This window comes from Melozone crissalis, unplaced genomic scaffold, assembly GCF_028551555.1.
Source record: "Melozone crissalis strain CALT ecotype California unplaced genomic scaffold, PUWL_Pcris_2 ptg000057l_1, whole genome shotgun sequence".
Lineage (NCBI taxonomy): Eukaryota > Metazoa > Chordata > Aves > Passeriformes > Passerellidae > Melozone > Melozone crissalis.
The window spans coordinates 9,207,749-9,224,909 of record NW_026535835.1 but is presented as its reverse complement, the minus strand read 5'-3'; the positions used below and the strand labels follow the sequence as shown (position 1 = coordinate 9,224,909).

The following is a 17,161-nucleotide window of genomic DNA, read 5'->3' as shown; positions in this document are numbered from 1 at the left end:
AGCAATGAAAGCACACAAGAACTCCACATGGATCTTAAGGTGATTTCATCTGAAAATCCAGCCCTACCTTGCTCATAGCAGTCAGGGCAGGGTCACAGGCTGCATCCAGGTCCTGCACTAACAGCTGGATGCTGTTGGAGATCACACTGCAAAAAAAGAACCAAGCATGAGTTTCAGAATCACACCGAGTAACAGAGTGCCAGAACTGGAGCCTTTGACTGTGAGAGGAGGAAAATCCTCCACTGGCTGACAGCAGCACTGTGATGCGAGTGCTCACAGCCACAACTTGTGCTGGGGAGGAGCTGGGAAACCCTGCAGGGAGCTGCACAATGGTTAAAGTGGCTCCAGGGCAGACAGGATGATTTCACAGTTGACATTTCTCTGTTTTAACACAAAGAAGGGGCTGGGGATCAAAGGTGGCAGATGAAGAGGAGAAATCCCCAAGCATCAAGCCCAGCCTGGGATTCAGCTTCACATTTAATCCAGGCTGTGTAACACCAACATTTTATCAGCTCTCCATTTATTCACAGCCAATATTCTACTGCTCACAGGATCTCGCAGAGAGCATTTTAAAAATGACATCTGCATGAGTTCTGTGTCTCCCACGTGTGAAGATGAAGGCAGATGTCTTATTTACACTATGTCTAGGACTGCTGCCATCCATTGTTTGAGTTCCTGAGACATATACCAGACTAAAGGACACATTAGTCAAACACATTTCCCTCCCTTCCCCCCCCCTTTTTTTTTAAATTTTGAACAGCATGATATTGCTTTGAGACATATTTAATGCCATCATGTTATGATGTGCACAGAGGTGCAGCTGATCCTAAAACAGCAGCCAAGAAACTCTGCCTGCAGCAGCCTCTGCTAGGAGCAGGAGCTGATTCTGTTTCACTAAGCACAGTTTTTAAAAACAGTGTCAACTTTAAATCTGCCACAGATGCGTGTTTACAACCTCAGGATTATATTTGTAAGAAGTGGATTTTACTTTTGCTCTTTCTCATGGTGGTGACACAGATGAGAATCACAGGGCTGTCAGAAATCTGAGCAATTTAGGGTTTTTAAACCAGAAACCAGAGAGATGGCTTCCTCAAACCATCTTTCCTCCCCCTCATTGTCTTTGTGAAGTTTTGGACACTAATCTGGGGTTCACTGTTCAAAATATCTGAAGTGTCCACCTTCTCACTGAGATATGGTGTCACCCACATGGGTTTTATTCTTCATCACAACCCAGAAAAATTGCCTGTTCCCTTTCCTACACCTCCAGCACAAAGTCTGGAACAGGATGCAAATTAAAACACTTCCTTCAAAGCAACCCATTTGTTTGCAAAGGCAAACTCATCCAAAATAAGTTGGAAAAATTAACATGGGAGGTGAAGCGACTACAGGCTTCAAGTTACACCATCTAAAACTTGCATGGGGATAAAAAAAGCCTGTGCCTGTTTCTGCTGCTGCTGGGCACTCCAGAATCCCCTCCCCGGGGGATTCCCCCAGGCCAGGCTGAAATAATCACCCTGCAGGGCACCTGCTGCCACTGCCTGGCACGGAGGAGCTGAGCTCAGCACCAAGGAGCAGCACCAAGCTCTGAGTGGGTGGAAAATGCCCCCACCATTTGTGTCCAACCAAGGAGCAGCACCAAGCTCTGAGTGGGTGGAAAATGCCCCCACCATTTGTGTCCATGCTCAGGAGTCTGTCAGAAGTGCAGGCTCTCACCTGAAAACCACAAACCAGGCAGAGAAATTCATTTGTCTGCACTTCAGAACAAACTCCTGCTGTGGAGGGATGTGCTGGGAACACAAAGGATCACCCCGTGCTGGATGAGAGGGTTTGGAGCCTGGTTCTGCAGGAAAACCCTTCCAATCCTCAGCAGGCAGCACTGGGTGACTCCTGACACAGTCCTGGCATGCACAGAGGGATGGATCAGGAGCTGAGGCCATGAAGGAGCAGCAGCAACCACACTGAGCACAACACTTCAGGGGTTCTCTGAGTGCTGCCCATCATTCCACAAAACAGGGAAATGATGGATTTCTGGATTTGCATAACAATAATTTTTCTTTTGTGGAATATCAAGAAGAAGTTCCCATAATTTCTACAACTTTCCTAAAGAAACTGCTTTGCCACCCCAAGGATAAACCCCTCCTTTTCTACACATTTGGGGTGGTTCTACACTCTCCTTTCTCTGAAGGAAGAAACACTTCCCAGGGTGCATAAACAGCATTTTATCACTTAATTTTATGACTGCCTAACAAGACATCAAATCCCAGAAGAAACCCCTTGTTTGATGTTGAATGAGCCAGCAAGGTTTATAGCTCAGACTTCCACTGACAGAAGGCTGGACAAAGCCCTCAGCTGGAACAGAATGAAAGTCAATTAAAAGCCTTTGTTACAAGATACATCAGCCCTGTCAGCTGGACTTTAAACCTGTCCAAAGCAGCAAATGTGAGCCGTACATTAAACAACTTCCAAAACATTTCACATGGGCTGTCTGAGGCAGCCACTGTGGAAATCCAGCAGCCACCTGAGGTTGCTGCTTCCTGCTGGCAAAACTCACCTGTCCATGCTAAGAAACCTCCATTTTATGGCACATTTTATTTCTCCTTCCCTGCTACCTTGCTTGCTTTGGCTGAGTGGACACAGCAACCCTGAATTTCAGGCAGGGATTCACTCCTAAAAAGGTCTGAGAAGAGCCTGGAGGGAAGGGAAGGGAGTCTGTGCAGCCTGGAATGGAGCCTGGGACCATGTGAAAGAGCTGGATGGAGATTCACTGGGATCCTGTCCACTGCAGCAGAAAAGGAGGAATCACAGGAAGGAAGTCTTCTGAAAAAAATATCTTACTGCTATCTGGGCTGAATCTTTGTTTTAGGGAGAGGAGGAGCTGGTGACAGGGATTATTTTCCCAGCCTTGCCAAGATATTCTTTTGTCTGATAAGAGGCAAAACAACTTTTGCTTCAATTTTCTTGTCTCAAAAAATACATTGAATCTGTCTGTCAGGGGTGGAGAGGAAAGGATGTTAGAGCAGAATATTTTTAGCACCGCTACATGAAAAGTTATTTTAATGAATGATAATCTTCTCTCAATTATAATCCCCAAATATAAGATTGGATCAGTCTTTTATGTCATCTGAAATGGGGTTTGATCATACTGACAAGGCTGCTGATTACTAGGGGGAAGTTAAAGCAGGAAGGAATGTACTGAAATAGCTTCCTTTTCTTGAAATGTAACAGCCACCTCGCAGGGCTGCCAAGATGCAAACCATGCTTCAAATGGAAACTCACTATTTCCTCTCCCTTTTCCAGTGCTCTTGTTCCTTTGGCTTGGGCCATGGGGAGCAGCTAAAGCCTGAGCCAGTGCTCAGCCAGAGGAAACCATTCCTGAGCAGGGAAATGCCTGTGCCCATCCTGTCACACCAGCACCTCAGGGTTGATTTTGCTCCAGCACCATCTGGCTGACAAAAGGGGATGTTTGACACACTGTGGGAAGAAATATGTGCTGGACATACATGCTGAAAGTGTCCATCTCTCCTGTCAGGTTGATTCTCTCCATTAGGCTTGTGTCCACTTTTTCTTTGAGCTTCTCTTCCAACTGTTGGGAAACAAAACAAGCAACAGGGAGATCAGGTTTCCAACTCGAAATAATCGCTCTTCAAAACTTATGCCCTGGAAAGGTCAGCTTCTTCAAACTTCATCTGTGGCCAAACCATATCCAAAACCCATCTAGTGACACTGAAATCTTTCCTTCCTGGCATCCCAGACCTGTTGGTTTGGCAGGATAGGCCATGGTGGCTCCATGTGCTCAAAGAATGAAAGCTCCAAGGTCAAATATGTAACTCTAGCATGACATGCTACCGTGCTAGCTTAACACTGTGGCATCTGTCCTGCTAATAAAGATGTTTCTCAACACTCTGCCTGTGCCCAAACTGCAGAGGAGGAGGAGGAGGATTGCCAGACCTAGTGGTGGAGAGGCCTGGAGAGAGCCAAACATCACAGCTCATTGCTGACCCATGGCATTTTGGAAGCACCTGAATGTAATGAGTGCAGTGGCTGCAAATCACATCAGCATAAATTCCTCCTCTCTCTCCACTCCACATTGCCCCAGTATTTCATGCAAGTATTTTCCCAAAATTATTGTTGTGCTTGTTTTTATGAAGGGGAGATAATGAACAGAGAATCATTTTAAAAAAAAAAAAAAATTTGGTCCCCAAGCCAAAACAAATTATGTAACAAGCAGAAAAGGATTGACCCCAAAACTGATGCTGCAAAGCAGGATTACAAGCAAATTACTTTTCTCAGAAAATCAATACTTTTCTTTCTTTGAAATACAGAATGAATAATGTAGAGCTCAATAATCAATGGATGTTTTTTAGTGCTTTTGGCTGTCCCAGTCTCCACAGCCACACAGAGGAAAGCTCACCTGCTGGGTGGTGGCCAGGCAGTATTCTGCAGTGCTCAGGATGCTGCAAATGAGGCAGAGCTCTTCTAAAGTGAACTTTGCCACTTCAGAGCCTTCCTTTTCTTTCAGCAAGCTTGTGATGGTGAGCCCACCACTGCTGCTGGTTGTCCTGGGGGAAAAAAACAAAAACAAAAAACCAAAACAGATAAAACCTGTGAGGTTTTTGACACTCAAAGTGCAAAATTACTGCTGGATTTTAATGTCCTAAAAGGGCTTTATGACCACAGCCTGTGCAATACAGGACATCAAACCCACAAAAGGAATTTCTTTTCCAAAGAGCTTCAAGCAAAGGACAACTCACTCATTGACAAGAAAACAGATTAGGATGCAAGTGGAACACAGCCTTCCCCAGGTAGCTTCACCTTCACTGCCACTTATCCAAAATCTAATTAAAGATTGCAGGAGGATCTCAGAACTATCAGGAAACTTGTCATATTTATCTCTGCAGCACTAAACAGCTGTCCACATGCATTTGAGACTTTGGCAACCTGGTTTAAAAGCTGATGGTATCAACAAAGTAAATTATGAAAGGTGTGCCCTCCCCTTCACTGTCTTCCAGTGAACAAGGTTCATGGATCAACAAAGGCAGACTCAGAGCAGTTTAGAGGCAGGAAATTCCCTACCTCTCAACTCTTTATAATCCAAATCCATTAAAAAAAAATAGGACAGTGATATTTATCTTGGACAGCAAAAATGGAGCACTCAAAAAAACGTGGATAAAGAATGCAACTGAGGTCTGCTGGAGAACACACATTAAATTTATCTTTCCACTTTGTCTGGATGGAACCCTCTCCCCTTCCATCTGTGAAAGGTTTTACTGGTTTCAGAAAGTCATTCTGCTGCTCCCAGGTTTACAAAGGAAACAAGCTGAAGATGTTAAATGGCAAATAAAATTATCTGCAGTGGAGTTTTGGCAACATCTCAGGAGCACCTTTAGCCTGTACACTGATCCATGTTGGTGCAATCTCATTATGATTTCCTTTCCTTTCACTGCATTTACATCTCCAGATCTTATTTATACAGAGATAAAATGTTCCAGAGCAGAGGGAGGCACAGGGAAGCTCTTCAGCATCTCAGAAATAAACCACCTTCATTATAAATTACCATATAGATGGTGTTGGGCTAAGGGAGCTGAGAATCCCAGGATGAGCTGGTTACCCAAGCAGCAATTCTGAAAGCCAGGACCCTCTGAAGAGACTTGGGCTGGCATTTCAAAAGCAACTTCAAGAAACTGCAAATCTGACTGTGAATCAAAGCCAAATATGAAGCTGCTCTCCAGAGGCCCTTAAAAGAAAAACAATGTGTGACTGCCCATTTGCTCTCCTGCTTTTATCTCCGTGCAAAAAACTGAACTTTGGAGAAAACCATGAAGTAAATGGAGTGATCCTGCTGCTACCTGGGCTGTTTGACAGGGAAATGAGTGTTCACAAGGATGTATTCATGAATTATCTTTACAGATCATCAGCTCCTCAGTGCAGGGGGATGTGTGCAGCACTGGGGGTGCCAGACTCACTTGGGCAGGTTTCCAGAGAGGATTTTCCAGGCGTATTCCCGCAGGTACTTCTGGAAGATGGTGGTCAGGGCTATCATGGGCTCCCCAGTGCTGAGCTGGGAGCACTGCACCATGCACTTCTTGTAGTACACAAAGAGGTCAGCACAGCTGGGCAGCACAGCTCCCCCTTCATCCACGTTGGGCTTGGGGGGACCCTGAGCCTTGAAGTCAGCCACAAATCTGTCAATCAGCTCTCCCAGATTCCTGGGGTGGGGAATAGAAACATATTTGAGTCAGTTGAGGGAGGAATTGGGAGTGAAAAGAGAGAATAATGCTCACAGTGAGATGCTCTGTCTTGTGACAGCAGCGAGTTCAGGTTTAGCAGCTGGGTATTCCCAGCCCTTTCTTATCTCCACACTCTGAGCACAAAGCTCACACAATTCCACAGCCCAAACCTTTTTGTGCTCAGGAGTTTCAGTGGCAGCTTCAAATCTCTTCTCCAGCCACACATAAAAGCTCCCAGGTCTGCCAGGGCTCAGTTCAGCACATTTGATGTAAGTGCATTAGGCCTGTGCTCAAGTTTCATTCCTGGCACCAGGAAAAGGAGCAGCCAGGCCTCCCATCCCAGCAGAGCTCAGGGAATTTGGATTTTGAAGGGATGTGCTCAAAATGGCGAGTCCCATTTGCCATTGCTTGGTCCCATTTGGATACCACCTGGTTTTGCACAACTTCACACATCCCTTAAAGAAGTTTTATTTAGCGTGAGCACAAAGTGCACTTCCTACTCAGACCCTTTTTAAAAGCACAAAAAGCCCTCTTAGTGTCTCCAGTGATTCATTACAGCCTGGTCCTTACTCTAATATTTCAGACTTTAGGCAACAATAAACTTCACTCCATCCCTTCACCAGGACAAAAAGGCTTTTGAGCATGGCAGAGAGCCAGAGCCATCAACACAGGAACCAGAAAATCTCCTGATCTTGGGGAGTTCCTCTGGTCCTGCCCCTCCAGAGACAGCACATCCATGTCCAGCCCAGCTCCATGGAATAACCTCTGCCAGGTGAATGGAATATCCATGGAATAACCTCTGCCAGATGAATTCCAGCAATAAACCTCCTCCCCCAGGCGAATTCACACAGCTTTCCTCAAAGAAGCTTGGATTTTGGGAAACAGACAGGCCTTTCAGATGAGAGAGGTACTCTGCTGACCAGGAGTTCCTGTATTTTATATTCTTATTTTTAATATTGTTTTCCTGCAGTTCTCCCTTGCCATGGCACAAGCCACACCTCTGAGGGTGCAATGGCTGGGCTGTGCCATGATCCAGAGCTCCTAAGGAGAAAACCAAATCCTCAGGAGAAAGGCTGAGACCTCTACCAGTGAAAGGGGAAACACCCATCACCACCAACTTTCCCCCAGTTTTTATCACTTTTTGCTTTCCCTCGTGTGAGAGAGAAAATTCCAAAGATTCAGAGAAACCACAGGTCAGAGAATTCAAAGAATGAGAGAACCCAGAAATCAGAGAATTGAGAGATTTCAGAGAACCCACAAATCAGAGAATTCAGAGAATCAGGGAACCCACAAATCATAGAATTCAGAGACACAAGTCAGAGAATTCAGAGAAACAGAGAACCCACAAATCAGAGAACTGAGAGAATCCACAAGTCAGAGAATTGAGAGAATTCACAGAACCCACAAATCAGAGAATTCAGGGAATGAGAGAACCCACAAGTCAGAGAATTCAGGGAATGAGAGAACCCACAAGTCAGAGAATTCAGGGAATGAGAGAACCCACAAGTCAGAGAATTCACAGAACCCACAAATCTCTTCCCTGATAAACTCAGAGGCTGCTGCCTCAGCATGGATGAGCTCCTACCAGGGGTGATCTGCTGGGCCAAACTTATCTCCAGAGATGTTCTTGGAATATCAGGATCTCCATCATGGAGCCAGGCTGTTGCAAAGACCAGCAGCCCCTTTTTCCATGCCTATGGCTCAAGCCCTGCACACAGCTCTGACTGCACACTCCCAGCTCCTCAGCTGCCTTACAAGCACTGTAAAAACATCAGGCTGCTCCACTGATGTGATAAATCTCCACGCTGGCAGCAGCAATTGAGGGCTGAAGTGAAGCATTGATTGTGTTGGGCCACAGAGAAGCAGAATTTACCTCCCTCTGTAGCTGTAGCAGAGCCAAACAGATGGCTGCTGCAGGAGGGCTGCAGCCTGCACATCCCTGCAGCTCCTCAAGGAAACAGGACGTGCCTCACCCCCTGTCAAACCCAACAGCTGCATCTCCACCTCTGCATCTGTGCTGGCCTCCAGCTGGGCAGCAAAGTGGAGCTTTCTTAGCACTCACCAGTCACTTGGTTTTATTTTTTTTTATTTTTTGCCTTCTCTCAGTCTCAAGACACGGTCAGGAATGTCGATGGCTTTTGTTTCTTTATGTTTAGGCCACATGTTCTCCTCTTCTCTGAGGCAAAGTGAAATGGATCTGAGTTTTCCTGCCCCCCCTCCAAGGCCTTGTCAAGTGGGATGCAGGAGGAAATGCAGCTGTTCAGCAGGGCTGGGAGAGCAGGGCTGGGGCTTCAGGCTTGTTCTGATCCCAGCCTGGAGAAAGCTGCCATCAAACCAGGCCGTGGGACTGCTCCCATGTCAGAATGGCACTGGTGACAGCAAAACATCACGATATTGTGCTCTAAAACAACTAATTCATCATTAATGCACACCTTGGCTGATGGCAAAGCTTCACAGGAGCCTCAGCTTGGCCCAAATGTGATTCTGTGACTGTGTTCACAGGGGTCTGAGGATGAGGGAAGAGATGAGAATCTAACTCCATGTTTCAGAAGGCTTGATTTATTATTTTATTATATATATTACATTAAAACTACACTAAAATAATAGAAGAAAAGGTTCTTTTCAGAAGGTTAGCTAAGCTAAGAATAGAATGGAATGAATAACAAAGGTTAATCACAGCTGGGCTGTGATTCGACATTAATTCCAAACATCCACATGAGACCAATCCCAGATGCACCTGTTGCATTCCACAGCAGCAGATAATCATTGTTTACATTTTGTTCCTGAGGCCTCTCAGCTTCTCAGGAGGAAAAAACCCCTAAGGAAAGGATTTTCATGAAAAGATGCCTGTGACATGATACCAAGGCCACAAATCTTTGTGTGGTGCAATGGGAGCACAGAGAGCCTGGCAGAAAAAACTGCTGGGAGGTGAAACATGCAGAAGGCAGGAGAACTACAGAAAATGAGTATTTTCTGCACAGACTCTGCAAAAAAGGAAAAGCTCCAAGAAAAATCTCTGGTAGTGCAGATGTGGTATTTCCTAACAGTAGCACATTTATTGGCAGTGAGAACTCGCCAAATCTCACCAAGAGAAAGAATGGGATGAAATCACATAAAGGGAATTCTATTCTGCTTCTTTTCATTCCTGCATTCCTCTTCCTTTGTTTTTTGTTTGTTTTTTTTTTTTTTTTTTTCCTTTCACTCAACCTATTCAGGGTTGTTCTGGCAATCAGGAGAAGAACCAGGAGAGGAGAAGAGGATGCTCAGGAAATGGGTGTAAGCAGAGCAGTGGCACTGCCACACCTGGAACACTGCAGGGTATTTTCCATGCCCTGGGGATTCTGGCAGCCCCTGTGCTGATGAGGCAGCAAACACACAGCACAAAGTGCCAGCTTTCCAAGCACCCTGGACTCAGATGTGCCTCTGAGCAGATTTAAGGAGGGCTCTGCACACTCTCAGCCCTGACAGAGCTCTTCCTCCTCTCCCAGAACAGCTCAGCTCACATCTGTGTGCTGCTGCTGACCACAAAGGACAGCTAAAGATGCACATCCCAAAGGGGCAGGAATGAAATCTGCTCTGCTGCTCAGAAATCTGATATTTACCCTGCAGCTGAGGGTGGAGAGCAGCATCTTTGAACTCCTTCTTTCAGGTGTCTCCTCTTAAACTGCTGCAGATTTTGGCACTGTGTTTCTGTAAATGGGTACGGAAACAATTTTTTGGCAGAAAATGCCCACAGATTTAATGTGGCAGAAAAATGATGGACAAAACTATTGCTCTCACTATTCAGAGCTCAAACACACAATTAATGATCTAAGCAACATCTCATTTTCAGACAATGGCAACAGATTCCTCAAAAGTTCAATCAAAGGAGGAAGAAGAGAGAAAAGAGTGAAGGGAAGCAATTTTTGGCAGTCAGGGCAGCATGGGGAATACTGTGGCAGTTTTTCTTTGAACTCCCTGCAGCTTGTGGCTATAAAGATAATATAAAACATCTCATGATTGTAAAGGAAAAGGAGAAGAAAAAGAAAAAAAAAAATGCAACTGAAGGGGCTAGGAGCACAGTGGGGTAGAATTACCAAAATGGGGATTAAAATGGCCCCCAGTGAGAAGGGAAGAAATACTCAAAGAAATCTGTGCTCAGTTGGCTGAGGGCAGGGGGGAAATATCAGTTTCCCTTTGTGATATTGCAGAGCAGAACCTAAACCCAGCAGGACACAGCACTGTGCAAGGTTTCAGCTATTTTAATGATTTCTTTAAGCATAAAAAGTTGATGGGACATGGAAAAGCTTTTCCAAGATGTTTTTCATGGAGTTTGGATAAAATCAGGACCGTACAAGCCTTGAGTTAGAATTGTCTCATTGGAAGATACAAAAGCACACACAGATGAGATACTCCAAGTAGGAACCTCCTCATTTCCAGCCACTAATCTAAAGACTATTTGGTGCTAAAAGACCAAATTGAACCTTTTTCAGCTATTTCCTCTCCCAGGTGGCACTGCAGTTGTTACTGAGATGTTATTTAAGTGAATGGAGGTGCACAAGGAAATGTGGTGAGAGCCCCGAAAAGTCCTCAGAGCTCAAAGCTAAAAGCTCCTTTCATTCAAGTTATTTTGCTGCAAGTCAAAGAGGAAGGTGAGGAAGGGTGCCAGGGATTAAAGCCCCTGACAAAGCCCCAATCTGTGAGCAATGATAATGTTATCTTACAACCAGCTTTCATCTGAGGATCTCAAATAACTTATTCCTACAAAGCAAATCCTGCAGCTCCTCTGCCACAAAGCCACGTGTGTGTTTTACAGAAAACCCAGCCCTGTTATTTGTGGAAGACATGAGATGAAAGAAAGACACACGTCTGCAGTGGGACTTGCAGAGGAGCAGAAGCAATTTCAGGAACTGTGAGCCTCTTCCAGAGAAAGGCAGCAGGCACCAAACCTGCAGCCCTCTGCAATCACACACAAACCCAACTCCACAGCCCTCTGCAATCACACACAAACCCCACTCCACAGCCCTCTGCAATCACACACAAACCCAACTCCACAGCCCTCTGCAATTCCACACAAACCCAACTCCACAGCCCTCTGCAATCACACACAAACCCAACTCCACAGCCCTCTGCAATCACACACAAACCCCACTCCACAGCCCTCTGCAATCACACACAAACCCAACTCCACAGCCCTCTGCAATTCCACACAAACCCAACTCCACAGCCCTCTGCAATCACACACAAACCCAACTCCACAGCCTCCTGAACACTCATTTTGTCCAAGCAAAGGCCCCACTCAAAGTTTCCTGAACCACAAACACTGCTCCTGTTGAAATCAGGCAGCAGAGTTGCAATATATTCATTTTCTGCAGCTTGAGTACAGAATCCAGCACAACACATCCAAAACCAAACAAACCCTGAAATTCAGGCTGGCTACTCACTTGTCCTGGGACTCAATGTACACATAAAGGTGAGGCTCAAAGCACTTGGAAACAATGCCATGGAAAGGATTGTCAGGGACCTTTGGCTTCTTTGGCTGCAAGGGAACATTTAAAATGTTGGTTCAAAGCTGCCTTGAAGGAACAGCAATGCAACAGCACAGGATAGAAATATTTAGAGATATTGTAATGCAGAAATTTGCTGTCAAATCATCAAATCATATAAATCTTATTATATTCAAGTCTTCCCTCCTTCTTAGAGAGCTGTTAGCAATCCAAGGAATTATCTTTACACTTGTAAAATATTCTTAGCCTTAAAGAGAAGGCTGCTCCATGCTAACAGATTTCAGCTGAAGAACCTTAATGCAGTTTGCAAATAAAATCTCCCTGAATCCTTCAAGCAGTAACAAGGCTCCCCTAGTCCCCTCTGAAATCAAATGTAGCAGTTATTTGGAAGCAAGATTAAAGAATCCTTACATTTCAGAGTATCAAGGGCAATAACTCAGAGCTACAGGCTCCATCTGAATGAATTTTATTTAGATAAACAGCATGTAATTACAGCAGGAGCCAGAATTACACAGGCCTGCTTTTCACTGTGAAACACATTTCTGGGGATGCAAAGATTTCTATTTTTAAATCACATTTAGAGCATTAAGCACAGGTGCCATGTGGGAGCCATCCTGTTTACCCTCATTTGAGTTTAGTGCTGCATTAACCATGGCCTAGCACAGCCCTGGGACCACTCACACATTTAAATTTGTGCATGTTTAAGTACCCAAACTAGGCAGGACCTTTAAGTTCTTTTTTGCCCTACAGCTAGATTGTTATTATTCTTTTTTACTAATAGTTAATTTCTCTTTTTGCTTCCCAGCAGAGCAGCAGCTTTTCCCTGGCTGCAAAAAGGGCTGCAGTGACTCTGGAATGGAATTCTTGCTTCTCTCTCCACAAAAAGCCAAGATCAGCTCCCAGCCAATGAAGATATGAATTTTTCCAGCTGATTTTTTTTTTTTTTTAAATGCAGGAAAAGCCAAACAAAAGAAGCAAAGCCTAAAGGACTTTATCTCCTCAACAACGCAGGAGGTGGCACTAAGAATTTGGCAGAACTATCAGAGTGTGACAAGGCAAACTTTTCTCAGCAACAATTCAGCCCCAAATGATGAATCCCAACTTATGGCTGCAAACCTAAAGTGGGGAAATGGATTTATGGAGGCCAGACCACCTCTGTGAGCCTTGAATGAAGAACTGAACTTTTAAGAGCCTCGGGACAGAACCATGACCAGGCATCCTCCACCCAATGCAGGATGCACTCACTCAATGGAGCTGGGAGTTAAAAAATAGTTCAAAAACCGATTTTTTCACAAAAATCACAGAAAGAGAAAGCTCCCATTGCAAAGCCCTGGCATGGCAGTGCCTGCACAAAGCTGCAGATTCACCAGGTTTAGCACTCAGCTCCTGCAGCAGGCCTGGCTCTCTGTGCCTCTGCACCACGCTGCTCCCAGCATGTCTGGTGGAAGGAATATTAAATCTTTTACCAGTAGCACTGAAGCTGTATTTCTGAGTGTGCAACCCTGTCCAAAAGCTGCAGATGTTTAAGCTATTTCCTCCTTGAGTTTGATGGAAATAATAAAAGGTTACTGTTGTCACAGCAAGGAGGTCTGCAGCTGGCCCAGTTTCCTTTCATTACTATCCAAAGTAAACAGATTAAATGGAACTGCTAGGATTACCAAAAGAGGTGCTTTTTTAGCATGGATCCCCCCCCAAAAAAAAATTCTTGTGCTCCCTTTTAGATTCCCAAGTGTCTTGAATTTTCAGGAGTGATGTCTTGGAAGGGCTCTTTTACTGAAAACCCTTTATCTTCTCTTTGTGTCCCTTCTGTTCTTCATGCAGTGACAGGAAAAACGAGATTTTCAGCACTCCCAGCATGAACCAGCAGCTGCTGGCACTGGGACACTGAAATGTTTGAGCCCCAGGAGGCTGCAGGGCAGCAGAGCCCAAAAGAGACCAACAGCTGCATCAAAGTTAACTCCGACTCACAGGTTAGTGGTTATCTGCTCATGGGAATTATGAAAGTTATCTGCCACACATGACTGTATTAAAACATTAAAATTACATAAAAATTGGGGGAAAATCTGGGGCTATGCTCAACAGTGTTCACAGCTTTTCTAACTTTTAAAGCTCTTTTAAATATTTCTGCAGACAAAAGGGAATCTCACAAAGAAAATGGCAGAGGTTTTTATTCTCGAAATATGAACTGGGGTTAATCCACACTGCATAAGGGCAACACACAAAATATTGATCAACTAAAACCAAAGGAGGAAAACCCTAAAAACATTGTGACAAACATACAATCACTAGTATCTAACTTGAAAATTATTAGGTTAAAGGATGCAGCTGTTGTTTCCTGCTGGGAAAGGGCAGCCTCACCACAACCTGCACTTCCAGGGATGTCTCCTCTCCATGGATGGCTTCACACGGTAAAAAGAACGCAGCAGTTCCTCTCTCAGAAGCTCCTGAACTGCTGCATTCTGCTGTTCAATAAACCCAGCCTTAATTGCTGTAATTATCTCTTCACCTGCCTCCTAACACCTTGGCTTCTCCAAGGATGTTCTCTCATCTCAGCACTGCACATCCCAGCCAACAGTCCAGCCATGAGCTACTGGAAAGCAAACTCTTCCCAAAAAATGCATCAGAGGTGTCTCCCCAGCTTCCCAATCTCTGCCTCACTGATAAAATCCACACAATACCAACTGTCCAAGCTGGATTTTGATGGAAAGAGCAAAACCTTGCTTAAATCAATCTGTTTCAGGAGTTTGAATGTGACTGTGTTCACAGGGGTCTGAGGATGAGGGAAGAGATGAGGATCTGACTCCATGTTTCAGAAGGCTTGATTTATTATTTCATGATATATATTATATTATATTAAAACTATAATAAAATAATAAAAAAAAAATTTCATCAGAAAGCTAGTTAAGAATAGAATAAAAAAGAATGATAACAAAAGCTTGTGGCTCAGACTCTCTGTCCGAGCTAGCTGACTGTGATTGGCCATTAATTACAAACAATTAACATAGGCCAATCAAAAATCTACCTGTTGCATTCCACAGCAGCAGATAACCATTGTTTACATTTTGTTTTTGAAGCCTCTCAGCTTCTCAAAAGGAAAAATCCTAAAGAAAAGGTTTTTCATAAAAAATGTTTGTAACAGATGAAGGCAGAGAGCTCCCACCTCCTGCTCTCCCCAGGGCCATGGATTTGAGCAGGTCCTGAGGCCCTGGTCACCCATCAGGATACACCTGTACATGGCCCATTTACAGGGCTGTAAATCCCCTAAATAACAGGAGAGTACCAGCCTCAAGTAACCCACAACTGAACATTTAGAAAACATCCATCTGGTGTATAAAAAAAATTACAGGCTTTGATATTGGTGCCAATTGAAACAATTGCATTTACCGTTCACCCTTTAATGTTTGCAGAGGGCTTTGGAAGCCCTGTGCTTGTACAAGCAGTGAGGTGCTGCCTGCTTTGCAGAGGTAATGGATAAAAAGCACTGGAAAGATAAAAATCCCACAAGTGATTTATCTGGGGTGAAAATCTAAAGCTGACACTTGAAAGTTCAATGACTTGCCTGGTGACTCCAGACAGTTTGCTTGGCTGACAGGGCAAAATATGAATTGCAACTGTTTGTAGAGGAGTTTCTTTGGGGATCTGAAAACCCAAATAGCTATTTCATCTCCCTTTGACAGAAATGCTGCAGTTACATCTGGGCTGTTGCTGTAGAGGCTGGAACAGAATCCAGCTCACTCTCACGTGGCAGGATTGTCTCTGCACTATTAACTGGAATAAAGATTGCTTTGGTTTCAGTGAAGTGAGCCAGAGCAAAGCATGGTCGTACTGGGAGCCTGAATGCTGCACAAAGGATCAAAACTGCACTAAATTAATTGCTGTGAAAACAAACTTTTCAAATCAATGGGATGGGAAAAGCTGAGGCCCCACTGGAGATTCTGACAGAGGCTGAGAACTGGGAACTTCAAAGACTTACTTTGTCTGTATCACTTTTCTCCATCACAATCTCATCTGTCTCTGCCCCAGTTTCATCCTCCAGAAAGGGGTTGGTGGAGGGAGGTGGCACCTCTGGCTTCTTCTGTTGGAAAAGAGGGAGCTCATCAGAGAACAGCCAGTTTTGTGCCCTCTGGCACACGGCTGCACCCACATTTTGCTTTCCTGAGCCCTTCAAAGCACTGCCCAGCAAATTCCCTTCTCCCAGCAGAGCTGATCAGCTCCTGGCTCCCTCTCCACCCCTCCATGCTGCCTGAATCCTCCTTGGAAGTGTGACATTTTATCCAGTGTGACATTTCCACTCCAAAGTGTGTGGTCTCCACTGGGATAAACCACAACAGCAGCTCCAAAACTCTGCCCTGAAATAAACCCCAAATTGCTGCTCCCACTGTTTGTCCCCCCCCCTCCCCCAGCCAGCTATTTATAATGGTGGCCTTCATTTTGGGTAAAAAACAGAGCAAATGACAGCCAGAGTGTCACAGCCTCTGGACATGTCAGAAAGAGGGAAACACAGGATTTTCTGTCATTTGAAACCACACCCTTCCCTTCTGCTTTTCTCACAACAACCCAGAGAAGTCAATTTAATTAAAGCTGCAAGTTTTCTATGAAACTTGTCAGAATAAATAAAGCCATATTCCTGAGAGATCTAAATTCAGCCAGGAGGAAAACCTCACAGGACTTCCTCTTTTAATTAGCAAACGACCAGTGGGTGCAGCAGGCTTTCCTTGGAGGCTGAATTTTCACATCCAGGCTGGACAGAGAAGCCAAGCACACATGCTCTGTGTGTGCATCTGGCTGGCAGAGCTCTGGGCTGAGACTCCAGGCAGGAAAAGCTCAGAGATGGCTCCAGAGATATTCCCTGAGCTTTTTTCTCTTGGTTCTGCCTTTACAATCCACAAAAAGAGACAAAGCAGAAGCTGCCAATGTCCCTGCAAGCCAGAGCGACCCAACAATGTGGGACTGAAAGCTGGTACCATGTGGTCAATGTGTGATACCCAGAAATGAGGACAAGAGGAGACTTTTAGTTATAATGTGTCACTGACATGTAGAGGACAAACATTACAAGGCATTTAACCACACCACAATCACTCTGTGGCTTCAAACAGCACAGGGCCCCAGGAGAACCCAAAAAGCACACACAAGCAGTGTATTTTTTATTCTTGTGAGCCCTGTGCCATCTTCCCTACAGTCTACACAACTAAAAAATCACCTTTCCAGCTATAGGCCAGTGAAGCACCCTGAGCAAGGGGAGGCTGCAGGTGACACTTTTTGTAGCCTCCAGCACCTGAGCTATGTGTGATGGGGTTTTTTCCTCCTGACAAAGCTCCTGAGTACAGGAGAACTCTTCAGAATTACCACTGTGCCATCTTCTCTATAGGCTACACAACTAAAAAATCATTTTTCCAACTAAAAAATAATCACTTTTCCAGTACAGGCCACTGAGCAGAGTCACACTGA

General features: G+C 44.8%; 1 protein-coding gene across 2 annotated transcripts in view; it reads right to left on the bottom strand.

Moving 5' to 3' along the window:
- The window catches only part of VPS53 (VPS53 subunit of GARP complex), a 63,686-nt gene that overhangs the window by 15,321 nt on the left and 31,204 nt on the right, over positions 1-17,161 (bottom strand). Inside the window, exons 12-17 of one of the 2 annotated variants that reach the window (XM_054287410.1) lie at positions 15,687-15,791; positions 11,651-11,745; positions 5,964-6,206; positions 4,412-4,559; positions 3,501-3,583; positions 68-146 (exon numbers count right to left, since the gene is read on the bottom strand). In XM_054287410.1, coding sequence (XP_054143385.1) covers positions 68-146; positions 3,501-3,583; positions 4,412-4,559; positions 5,964-6,206; positions 11,651-11,745; positions 15,687-15,791 — 753 coding nt within the window. The remainder of the gene's footprint in view (positions 1-67; positions 147-3,500; positions 3,584-4,411; positions 4,560-5,963; positions 6,207-11,650; positions 11,746-15,686; positions 15,792-17,161) is intronic. The other variant, XM_054287411.1, reaches the window with a different exon arrangement.